Source organism: Phocoena phocoena, chromosome 10 (genome assembly GCF_963924675.1).
Source record: "Phocoena phocoena chromosome 10, mPhoPho1.1, whole genome shotgun sequence".
Lineage (NCBI taxonomy): Eukaryota > Metazoa > Chordata > Mammalia > Artiodactyla > Phocoenidae > Phocoena > Phocoena phocoena.
This window is the reverse complement of record NC_089228.1, coordinates 32,375,959-32,388,049: the sequence shown is the minus strand read 5'-3', so window position 1 is coordinate 32,388,049 and position 12,091 is coordinate 32,375,959. Positions and strand designations below refer to the sequence as shown.

Here is a 12,091-nt window from a genome sequence, read left to right as displayed (position 1 = left end):
ATGCTTATATGAACAGGGCTGGGAGATTTTGGGTTACTCACATTATTACATAACCATGACTGGTTATAAGACAACTCAAGGCTACAAGTCAAGACTCATTCTGGGAACAAAATTATACCTTCGTGTAGAGGAATCAGGGAGTCCAGTGTTCCAAAAATTTGATTCAACTCTTGTTCTGTCATTATGGAGAGTTTCAGCATGGGGTCATGATAGGCCTGCACAAGAAGGGCAAGAGATGGAGGCAAACATTTAAAATCAGAGGAAGTAAGTTGCTAATGTAAATGCCTCCTGAGAGGCCCTACGCAATAAGAACATATTTGGCTCTCTCCACGACTTCTCCCATAATGCTGCACAAACAGCAGATGGGTGTGGTTGGAGCAGATGAGAATCCAGCATTGCCTTGAGCCTTTTGTGGTTGTTGATAAACCAAAGCAGATTTTTTTAAAGCTTCTTTTTTTAAAATTCTAGTATATCTTACATCTCGGAAAGGGCACAAATCCTAAGTATAGCGCAGATTTGATTTGTATAATGTTTTAAAAATTAACTTTATTGAAGGTCTAGCAGCTTGAAAAACTCCCACTTTATACAAAATTAGTTACTAGCAGGTTATTTTTCAATTAGTCCATATTTAAACTAAGTAAAGGAAGGGGGAAAAAAAAGGTGCTTGGTATCCTTTACTATGGATTTGAAGCAAAGAGGGCAAAATCTCTGCCAATCTTATTACCTCTCATTAATGACAATTAAACCACATGAACACATAAATATACCCAGGGCACTGCAATAGAATACAAACACTCAGACCGCACAGTCCCTGCCTTAAAGGAGTTTTATAAAGCTAATTGGGAAGATTAAAAAAAAAAAGGCATGGAAAATTAAAAATATGTTTAAAAAATAGTTCAAGATTAAAAACAGGACAGTTATCACACTGCAGCAAAAATTCATCAAATCATAACTGATCTAGAGGATTGGAGAATTAGAGGTAGAATGGCTAAGGGAGAATTTAAAGATGAGCTGCTTGGCATAGAGAAGGAGGCAGTAAATACTGTTGAAGAAAGTATTGAGACTTGAGTTTGCTTCTGGAAGATAGGTGGATATGGATGGTTGAAAGGAAAGGGAAGGGTTTCCAGGAAGGTAGGACCAGCAAAGCAAAGGATAGAAGTGAAAAAGGGAAATCTTGATGCAGGAAGGAGGAGTTGGACTTATGACCAGAAAGATGTCTGCCAGAGTTAAATGCTTTCTTTTTCTTTTTTTTTTTTTAATTAATTATATTTATTTATTTTTGGCTTCGTTGGGTCTTCATTGCTGCGCATGGGCTTTCTTTAGTTGCGGCGAGCAGAGGCTATTCTTCGCTGAGGTGCACTGGCTTCTCATCGTGGTGGCTTCTCTTGTTGCAGAGCACGGGCTCCAGGAGCACAGGCTCAATAGTTGTGGTGCACGGGCTTAGCTGCTCTGAAGCATGTGGGATCTTCCCCGACCAGGGCTCGAGCCCGTGTCCCCCTGCATTGGCAGGCGGATTCTTTTTTTTTTTTTTTTTTTTTTTTTTTGCGGTACGCGGGCCTCTCACTGTGTGGCCTCTCCTGTTGCAGAGCACAGGCTCCGGACGCGCAGACCCAGCGGCCACGGCTCATGGGCCCAGCCGCTCCGCGGCATGTGGGATCTTCCCGGACCGGGGTACGAACCCATGTCCCCTGCATTGGCAGGCGGACTCTCAACCACTGCGCCACCAGGGAAGCCTCGGCAGGCGGATTCTTAACCACTGCGCCACCAGGGAAGCCCCTAAATGCCTTCTTTGTCCTCCCCACCTTCCTCCTCCTCAGCCCGGCCCAAAACTCAGTTTCTTGGCTGCTTCCAAGAAAAGCTTGGATAGCCATTTCTCAGGAATGCTACAGATGGGATAAAGTTGGACTAAGGACACTTAAAAGAAGGGAAGTATCTTTACAACCCTCTGATTTTTCAAGGAGGCTGTGAGTATCAGATGAAGGATTCTGGATTTTACCCTCCATGGGGGTCAGTGGAATGGAAAGGTTTTCAAGGAAGGCTGTTGTCAAGACTATACAGACTACAAGGCATGAAATTCCTCTCCCTTCCCACACACAAAGTGATTAAAAACAAGTTTCCATATAAAAGACTCTAACTTACATGGTAGTGTGTAGTTGCCTCAATGAACCACTTTACCCACTTACGGGATTCAACTGACTTTCTAAGACACGGTTCCAGTTTCAGATGTCTACACACTCTCTCCCAGGGATGAAGGGGACCTGCATGTGAGACTTCTAGGACAATGAAATGCATGTGAAGCCAGGCCCGATGAACACTTTCTGATTAAACTGAAGTATTCTTTCAGGTGCATCAGAGACATGCAGAGGAGAACCCCTAATGGTGCCAGGTCTAGAGCCTTCCTGCTTTGAGACATTTTCCCCACTACTTGGTTTGTAGGTTCTTCTCAATTTTTGATGACCTGTCTTAGTCATAGAATGAGTACTAATAAAACACAATCTTAGAACTGTAAAATTACTCAGAGGAAAAAAGCAGGAGGTGACTCAAAGGACCACTGGATTCGAATGTACCTTTTTTGCCAATTTCAAGTCCTCTATTAAATCTTCTTCTCCTTGAGAAAGCTCAAAGATGGCCTGCAAGGAAAGGTAAAACACATTTACTGAACTTTCCTTTCATTTTTGAGACCAAATTCAACTGATTCTCAAAGCCCCAAATCTACTTATTTCTTAAGGATTTTTTTTTTTTTTTTTTTTTTTTTTTTTTGCGGTACGCGGGCCTCTCACTGTTGTGGCCTCTCCCGCTGCGGAGCACAGGCTCCGGACGGGCAGGCTCAGCGGCCATGGCTCACGGGCCCAGCTGCTCCGCGGCATGTGGGATCCTCCCGGACTGGGGCACAAACCCGCGTCCCCTGCATCGGCAGGCAGACTCTCAACCACTGCACCACCAGGGAAGCCCTCTTAAGGATTTTTAAAGGATTCTTAAAAAGTTAAATTGACCCGAAGCAATTGCATCTAGTGGCTAAAACCTACAAAGAAAAGATTTTGCAAAACTTCTGTGTAATGTGTCTATTTGTTTGTGGGAGAAAGAGTTTCCACATATGTTTCTAATCCAACAAATCATATTTCATTTACACAATTATGATGCAGCTGAACAAGATGGAACTATTTTAGGTAAAATAATTAGAGTCTGAGCCATGGATTCCATGTCTCTTTTGTGAGTGGCAATCATAATAAATGATTCGGGGTCTGCTCTCAGTGATGGACATGGAATTATTATTAATTGGGCCATCACAATTTGTCTTCCTTCTATTCAACAGAAGGTAAAATCTCAACAGAAAGCTTTATTCCCATCAGCCGCTTGTCTTAAGGCTGTGTTGCAGGAAGAATCCGATATTTTATCACTCTAGATGTCTGGTGAAGTTAATTCATTCTAACTTACTTCTTGGCCCCGCACTGCACAATAAATAAAGTTACAGGAGCTGGCTGTGTGCAAGAGTGTGTAAATGGACGCAATGATTTGCTTCTGTTAAGCCATCATCATTTAAGAGCGATGATGTGCAGAACACTCCTTCTCTCTCATCTGACAGTCTCAACTGTTGGCAAACTTTATGTTATTAAAGAACTACATGCCTGTGGTGACTACTACGTTTCTTTCAGACCAGAGGGAAGAGGTGAGCAGGCTTGGAGAACACCTCCATCCCCGGGGTTGGTGGAGAGCAGGACAATGAATGTGCTCCCTGGCCCAGCGGGCAGAGGCAGAACACTGCACTGGAGGCCAGTGCATGGTGACCCCTCTCAAGGCCCCCAGTAAAGCTTCCATGTCATGCCCTCCTGGTACTCTACTTTGTTTAACCTTTTATTTTGAAATAATTAGACTCACATGAGAAGTTACAAAAATAATACAGAGAGGTCCTGTATAGTCATTACTCAGCTTCCTCCAATGGTGGCAACTTACGTAACTACAGAGCATTATCAAAACGAGGACAGGGGTGGTTGCAGTACAATTAAATATTTTTACTTGGACCTTCCTCAGATTTCCTTGTATGTCTGTTTTACCAGAGCGCAATGTGGCCCCCAAGAGAGGAAAACCACAGAACCCCACACTGGGATACACCACAGTCAGGCGTCTGTGGAGGGGGTGGGCAGCACAGCGTGGCTGTGAAGACCATGGGATTTGGTTCACCGCTCCAGCTCTGTAACCTTCTGGGGGGTGACCTCGTGTTCACTGTACCTTAGTAATCTCTTCATCTGCAGAATCAATCCCCCCCTCCCTCCTTCCTTCCTTCCCACTGTACAAGTTATATATGCAACTATTACACAGAAAAGTATAAGGAGGAAAATTTAAAATTATCCACAATACCATTTGTTAACCACTGTTAAGATTCTGCCATATTTCTGCAAATGATTTTTTCAGTGTACATATTATTTTTTAATTATTTATTCATTTTTTAATAGACAAACATTGACATGGTTCAAAATTTACAGTGTAGGAATGGGCACATGGTGAAAACTTCCCTCTCACCTCCTCCTTCTCACCACCCAGTTCACCTCTCAGGAAGCAACAACGTTACCAGCTCCTTACATGTCCTTTCAGAAATATTTTATGCGTCTATAAGCAAATATGCGAGCCCGCGTGTGCGCGCACACACACACACACTCATTTTTACATTTTTACGTAAATGGTAGCATACTATACCACCCTATTTTGTGCCTTGCTTTATTCACCTAGCCATACATACATATCATCACTTCTCCTGTTTCTATAGTTACAGAATGTATGCACATTCACTATGGAACCAGGACCTGGTAATAGATGTTCAGGTTCTTTCTGGCACTATTGTCAACATTACTGTGATGAATAACCTTACACGTGCATCTTTTCATCTGTGTACAAGTGTGCCTGGCAGATAAAGTCCTAGAAAAGAATTGCAGAAGTCAAAAACCTAGAAAGTTTTTAAGTACTCCTTTTGCCAGCGTCAGGTTCTCTGCTAAAATAGATATTCCAAGGATTTCATTAGATGATGCACCTTTGAAGTGTTTAGCACAGCCTGGCACATGACAAGTTCTCTGTAAAGTAGTATTATCATAGCCATCTAGGCTACTGATACAGAAAATTTACAGGGAATGAAATTAACTGCATTCCATATTAAAGTTTTCCCCAAAACTGGATCAAAGTTTCATAAACTGAATATTTTAAAATATTCTAGAAGGTGCTATTAAAATATAAGTAAAATGATTATTTCTGTGAACTCTATGGTCCTAAACAGACACTTCCTGATTCATCTTCTTTGTAAATTCAGATTTTCACATCAGTGTCTTTTTTTTTTCCCCACATCAGTTTCTTTTAAAAGTCAGGGCCACACCCACCCAGCTGGATGCTGGTTTCTCAGCTCCTTACAAGGTCTGACATGACCATTTGTCGTCCTTCTATCAATGCAGTGAAGAACTGACTTGGAGACCACGGTGTAGACTCCAGCTTGGCTCTCGCCTTCAGTGTGCCTTGTTCTAGACACACGGGCAACTCCAGGGGTCCCAGCCTACCTCCTGACGTTTGATTTCCTTGGACGTGAGCATCTGATTGACGCACACGTCGAAGGTCTCACTCCACAGCTTGCTGTCTCTCCGCTTCGTGCTCGAGGGGGCGGCATTTCTGGACCAGGGTCTGGGGGCGAGGAGGTCAGGGCGGCTCTCGCTGCGGAAGCTGATGGAGCGCTAAACAATGAGAAAAACAAACCGTCACGGGGGCAGCAGCAGGACTGGGTGGATCGTTTGAGTGGCTTCCTGTTACTGACAGAGCATAAATCAGACATTTGCAAGAAAGAGAGGACAATGTCACAAGGCCTGTGGGAAGTAGGGCATTGTCTTGTGCCTACATGCTAAGGAAAATCGGGCAAGGGGCCGCTTTCAGAGACTTGAAGGGAGTATCCGTTCTGTGAGACCGGGATAACGAAGTGTACCACAGCACAAAAACATTTCAGGTCAAATGCATGCGCAAAGGCGGCTCTCAGACAAGTGATGAGCTCTACTTTTCTCCCGTGGACACCTCCGCTCTTGAGAACAACAAAGGTTAACAGTAGTGGATGTCCTTTAAAAAAAAAAGCAAAAAGAACATCTGGCCAGTACTCCTACTCTCCTCCTCCTTCTGGGGACATTGCCTACTCTCCTTGGGTATCCCCTCTCACATAGTTTGGGCGGGCTCCCCCAGACCTGACCAATCAGAGTACTCCACCACCCTGGTTCAGAGGGGGACATGCGATTCCCTTAAATTTGCTGTGTGCTTCATGGGAGAAAGAGCAGAAGATTTTTCCTTTGGGATTGTAAGCTCACGAAATAACATAAGCAGGAGTCTCTTGAAGCAGCTCTCTCTGTTCACACAGAAGAGTGTGTCTACTATAGGAGAGAATAAAGGGACACACAGAATAAGGGATGGAGAGAGAGTCTGAGGGAGGGAAGGAGGGAAGCAGCAAGCTCTACCCACACTCAGCCCCTGGATCTCAGTGTGCTTGAAGCCAGGAAGAGCCACTAAGACTAAGGGCTAATACTGATACATTCCTCTTTCTGTTTACATTCGCCTCAGTTGTGGTTCTCTCTGTCAGTTACCATCTTGGCAGCAAATGATGCCTGTTCCAAGTTATGTTCTTATTTTACAAAGAGGTCCTGGTAGACTTTGGGGTGGTCTAATCATCCAAAGTCCTCCCCTGTGGCTGAAACATGCTACCACAGTGCTTTCTCTTGACAAATACAAATGATCAAGAAGAAAGCTGAATGCATCATATTCAGCCTTCATCCTAGATGATTTCAACACACTTACTGGAAACTTTGCCAAAGCAATGAGGTGTTGCTGTGCTGAAAAGCCACATTCTTATTTAGCAAGTGTTCCCTGCCATGGCTGTGGCCACATGTCTATGGCCTTCAATGTGAAGTTCCAACTCCTTATTTTGGCACAGAAGTCCTCTTGTAATCTGACCACAGTCTATCTATCTAGAATCACCTCCTGCCACTCACCCATGAGCCCCCTATTCTCCAGCCCTACTAGGCTATCTGCCATTCCCTAAATGTACCATGCTTTGCCATTTGCTGTGCTTCCTTCAAGCAGTCTTCTTTTCCTGGAATGCTTTTCTTTCGTTGCCTTGCTGGCTAACTCCTAACTGTCCTTGGGATATAACTCAAATACCTCCTCTAGGAAGCCTTTACCAGTGTTCTCTCATCCTTTCCCAGAACAATTTGGACATCTCTCTGATATAATGATGATCAGATTTTATTATACTTATTGGTCACCTGCTCTGAATTATAAACTTCCTGAGGGCAGGAACTGACTTTGCATGTGACATATGAGCCGTCATCTCTGAGACGTTATAAGGTAGCTTCCAAATATTTTGAGATTCAACCATAAAATTTAAGAAAGTAAAGAAAAAATTTAAAAGAACTATTCAACATAAGGGCGTTGTTAAACAAGTTATAATTCATCTGCTTGATAGAATGTTATCTAGCCAATTAAGATAATTCTGAGATACTTTTAACAGCTAAAAATCCCTTCTTTGTAAGTTAAAATAAAATTAGGATTAAAATCTGTGTATGAACACTTTATAATTATGAAAAAATGCACATGAGCAAAGGTACAAAGGGAATGCCACCAAATCTATTGTTTTTGTCTGATGACGTTATAGGTAATTTTCACCCTAGTTTACAAATTTGTATAATTCTAGAAAAATGAATAAATGAAAAACATAAAAAGAAACTGCCAAGGGGCTTCAGGGTATCACCACAACCTTCTGGAAGCAGGAAGCGAGCTCTGTGTGCAAGCAGTAACACAGTTCCTCAGGCTGGCCTAGGCACCTGTGAGCTCCTGGGCTCATTAATGAGCTCATGATCACTGGACCAGCCCTGTGAGGGTCAAGAAAGTACTTGCTCCAAATGCATTTTACTAATGGTATCTCACAAATCCCTGTGATCTCTTGAAAACAGGCCTTTATAAACAGTGACCAGACTAATGCTTGCAGATCCCCCCAGCACTCAAAATCAATTAGCCACAGGCACGGAAAGGTCAAAACAAGCAAAGTGAGTCACCAAGTAACTCACTCATCTCAGTTTGCGGTTCTGATGCCAGCTGGGGCAGGAATTAAAGAGCAGAAAGAGAGGAAAACACAAAAAAGAAGATTCAAAATCAAAGACATTTTCCACTTTCACTTGAGAGAATCAACCGCCTTCTTTGTTGCAGTGTCAGCCCCTGGCCAACTTCAAGTGTCCCCTCTCTCTACCACCAGTTTGAAAGTAATTTAGGCTAACTTTAAATTTTCATACAAAAATATATAAAATTAAGTACAAATCCCCTCATTTTCCCAAGTACACTTCCTAGAAGTAACTGCTGTAAGTTTGTTCGAGGTCTTTCCACACCTTTTCTATGCATTTGCTAATATTCACAGAAAACAGAATGTCTTCTCTTTTCATTCAACAACATGTCTCTCCATGTTAGAATATAAGACCCACTCTTAAAAAAAATATTAATTTATGGAGGTGAAATTCACATAACATGAAATTAACCTCTTTGAAAGTGAACAATTCAGCGGCTTTTAGTAGGTTCAGTGTTGTGCAACCACTACCTCTAGCTTGAAAACATTTCCATTGTCCAAAGTCACTCATTCTTTTTTTTTTTAACTGAGGTACAGTTGGTTTAGGACACTATATTAGTTTCAGGTGTACAACATAGTGATTCAAACATTTTATAGATTATACTCCATTTATAGTTATTATAAAATATTGGTTATAATCCCTGTGCTATACAATATATCCTTGTAGCTTATTTTATATATAGTAGTTTATACCTCTTAAGTCACCCATTCTTTTTTTTTTGAATATCTTTATTGCAGTATAATTGCTTTACAATGTTGTGTTAGTTTCTACTGTACAACAAAGTGAATCATCTATATGTATATGTATATCCCCATATCCCCTCCCTCTTGAGCCTCTACCCATTCTTTTTAATGGCTACAGAGTTAGTGTCCCATAGTCTGGATGGACCACATGGATTTAATCAACCTCCAACTGATGGACATTAAAATCGTTTCCAGTGTCTAGTTATTATAAAAAGTGCCTTAGTGAACATCCTTTATGTATTTATGCTGGTATTTCTGTAAAGCAGATTCCTTAAGTAGAATTCCTTGGTCTAAGAAGTATCAACTTCTTAACATTTGATAAGTACTGGCAAATTGACCTTCAAATAGTCTGTTCAACTTCATAGTCTCCAGAAAGGTATATGATAGTACCTTTTTCTACACACTCATCAATAGGATATTATTATCAATCTGATAGGAAGAACAAATACATCTTAATTTCAGTTTCATGTTTCAAACATAAGATTGAACATATTTTTATGTTTTTATTGAAAAATTTCCCAGAGTTGGAGACTTTTTTTCTGTTGCAGTTTTGGGGGAAAAAAAGAGAGAGGTGAGCTATACTAGCAGAGCTCCATCTCTAAGAATTCCTGGTTTTGTCTTTCCTTAGTGATTGCTGGGCTTGGGTACTAAGGGGGAAGGGACAGGGATGAAGTTCACCATGTATATCACAGAGGGGCCGTACATACTTGCCCATGCTTAGTACTTCCGATGAGTTCTCTCCGATCCTCACAACCACCCTGAAAGGTGAGAGTTTATTCCCATCTGGCTGATGATTAAACTGAGGCTAGGGAGGCTAAGGTATCTCCCCAGCTAGGATTCAAAACCAGATCTGTTTGACTCCAAAACCTTAACTCTTTCTACTATGGGGACTGTACCTGCTGTTTACATGCAAATCATGCATTGCAGGGAGGTTTCAGTCAGATGGGACTCAGCCTTCTTGGAGTTTAAGTCTAGTTAAGAAGAGGGAATGCATTTGCTCAGTTTTAGGAATAATGACTGAGTGGCTCTTTGACCAATCAAACTTCAGATTTACACCTTTAATTTGGATGGATTAAAACAAACATTTTGTCTTTTTAAAACTCCACTTAGAAAGGGGAAGGATGCTGAAAGGAAGAATCCCAAAGAAATAAAGAATGCTGGACAGAGGTATGGTTAGCAGCTTGCTGGCCCTGGAGACAGCTCACAGCCAACCAGGCCCAAGCCATGGGGGGCTGTCCATGACAGTGCTGACCACACACCATACCTGCATCCCTACCAGTCATCAGTACAGCTGGTCACAATTAGATGAGAGGATTGGAGCTGGCGGAGAAAAAGTGACTACTGCTAGGAGGAAAAACCCAAAGAAGAGGAATGCCTTGAGAGAGAGGAGAGCAGCCACATCGCTTCCAGTGCCCCTGCCACTGCCTATCCCCCTGCTCTGGCTCTCTTTCACCATGTGCTATGTGATATCATTTACCGGTTTGTTTCTGACATGTCTGTTTCCTCCCAGTAGAAGGTAAGCTCCTTGAAAACAAGGATATCTATTTGTTCTGTTCACTGATGGATTCACCAACACTGGCACATGGTAGAACCTCAACAATTTTGCTTAATGAATGAATGTCATTGCTTGTATGTGCTGGGCTCTGTGAGTGGGGCTTTAGAGCCCTGCTATGCTATGTCCAAGAGGTGAGGATTCCTACCCTTTTTTTATAGATGAGGAAACTTGAGGCTCAAAGAGGGTGATTCTTTGCTGAAGGTCATGCAGCTAATAAATGGTGCTCCAGAATTTAAACCCAGGTCAATGGTGAACTCAGGATGACAATCCACATCTGGTCTATTTGAATCCAACTCTCCCCCACCCCTTGCAATTTTTTTTTAAATGCTTTTTTAAAAAAATTAATTTATTTTATTTTTGGCTGCGTTGGGTCTTCATTGCTGCGTGCGGGCTTTCTCTAGCTGTGGCGAGCAGGGGCTACTCTTCATTGCGGTGCGCGGGCTTCTCATTGCGGTGGCTTCTCTTGTTGCTGAGCACGGGCTCTAGGCGCACGGACTTCAGCAGTTGTGGCACAAGGGCTCGGTAGCTGTGGCTCGTGGGCTCGGCAGTTGTGGCTTGTGGGCTCTAGAGCGCAGGCTCAGTAGTTGTGGTGCACGGGCTTAGTTGCTCTGTGGTACGTGGGATCTTCCCGGACCAGGGCTCGAACCCGTGTCCCCTGCATTGGCAGGTGGATTCTTAACCACTATGCCACCAGGGAAGCCCCCGCTTGCAATTTTTAACCAATATCCTACCCTGCTTCCTCTAGGGTAAAATTTAAAGTGTGTTGGAATGCATGTGCCCAAATAGATGAGTCTCAGGCTACCTCTCAGTCTGTGATAGGGAATCTCAGCCTTGCCACCACTAATGTTTTGGACCAGAATATTCTTTGTTGTGAAGGGCTGTCCTGTGCATTGCAGGATGTTTAATATTATCCTTACCTCTAACCACTAGATGACAGTAGTGCCCCCCCCCGACCTCAAGCTGTGACAACCAACACATCTGCAGATGCTGTTGAATGTCCCTTGGGGTGAGAAACAGTGGTCCACGGTGACCAGGAGAGGCTCACTTCAAAGTAAGGGACCCAGCTTGGAAGGGACTGGATTCAAAACAGAATCATGTACATAGGTCCCCCTAGTTATGGGGATTCTGGGCCTGGACTGAAAGATGTTCCAGGACAAGCAAGAGTTTCCATGAGGGAATCTGGCCCAGAAAATGAGTCAAAAGCCCAAAGCTTATAGTTACTGGCAGCTAAAATAACAGTGGCCATAGCAGGCACAGATACTGCAGATTTAGGAAATGGGTGCTCATGTTTATGCCTGAACTGGATATATGGAAAAGATGCTGTAGGTGAGAAAAGGGGGCCCCTTTACACGTGTCAGAGGAAATGTAAACCCAGCACGTTAGGCATGATGGAAGATTTGGTTTGTTAATGCTGCCTGTTCCGTGGGGTACTCCCTTGTCCTTTTCCCAAAACAGAAGGTCTCTACGGCCAAAGATAACATGCTCCAATAAAGAGTTCAAGCCAGGGAAATTCTCTACATTTACCATTGCTATTTTGTAGCAGATAGCTTACTATTAAATGGATTGACATCACTCGTATGACAGACTCTAGGTCCATCCACCTCACTACAAGTAACTCAATTTCGTTTCTTTTTATGGCTAAGTAATACTCCATTGTATATATGTGC

The 12,091-nt window shown here is 42.8% G+C and overlaps 1 protein-coding gene across 2 annotated transcripts in view; it reads right to left on the bottom strand.

Moving 5' to 3' along the window:
* Positions 1-12,091, bottom strand: part of ARHGEF3 (Rho guanine nucleotide exchange factor 3) — a 66,059-nt gene that overhangs the window by 19,568 nt on the left and 34,400 nt on the right. For both annotated transcript variants that reach the window (XM_065884887.1, XM_065884888.1), the window contains exons 3-5: positions 5,538-5,708; positions 2,568-2,630; positions 119-215 (exon numbers count right to left, since the gene is read on the bottom strand). In XM_065884887.1, coding sequence (XP_065740959.1) covers positions 119-215; positions 2,568-2,630; positions 5,538-5,708 — 331 coding nt within the window. The remainder of the gene's footprint in view (positions 1-118; positions 216-2,567; positions 2,631-5,537; positions 5,709-12,091) is intronic.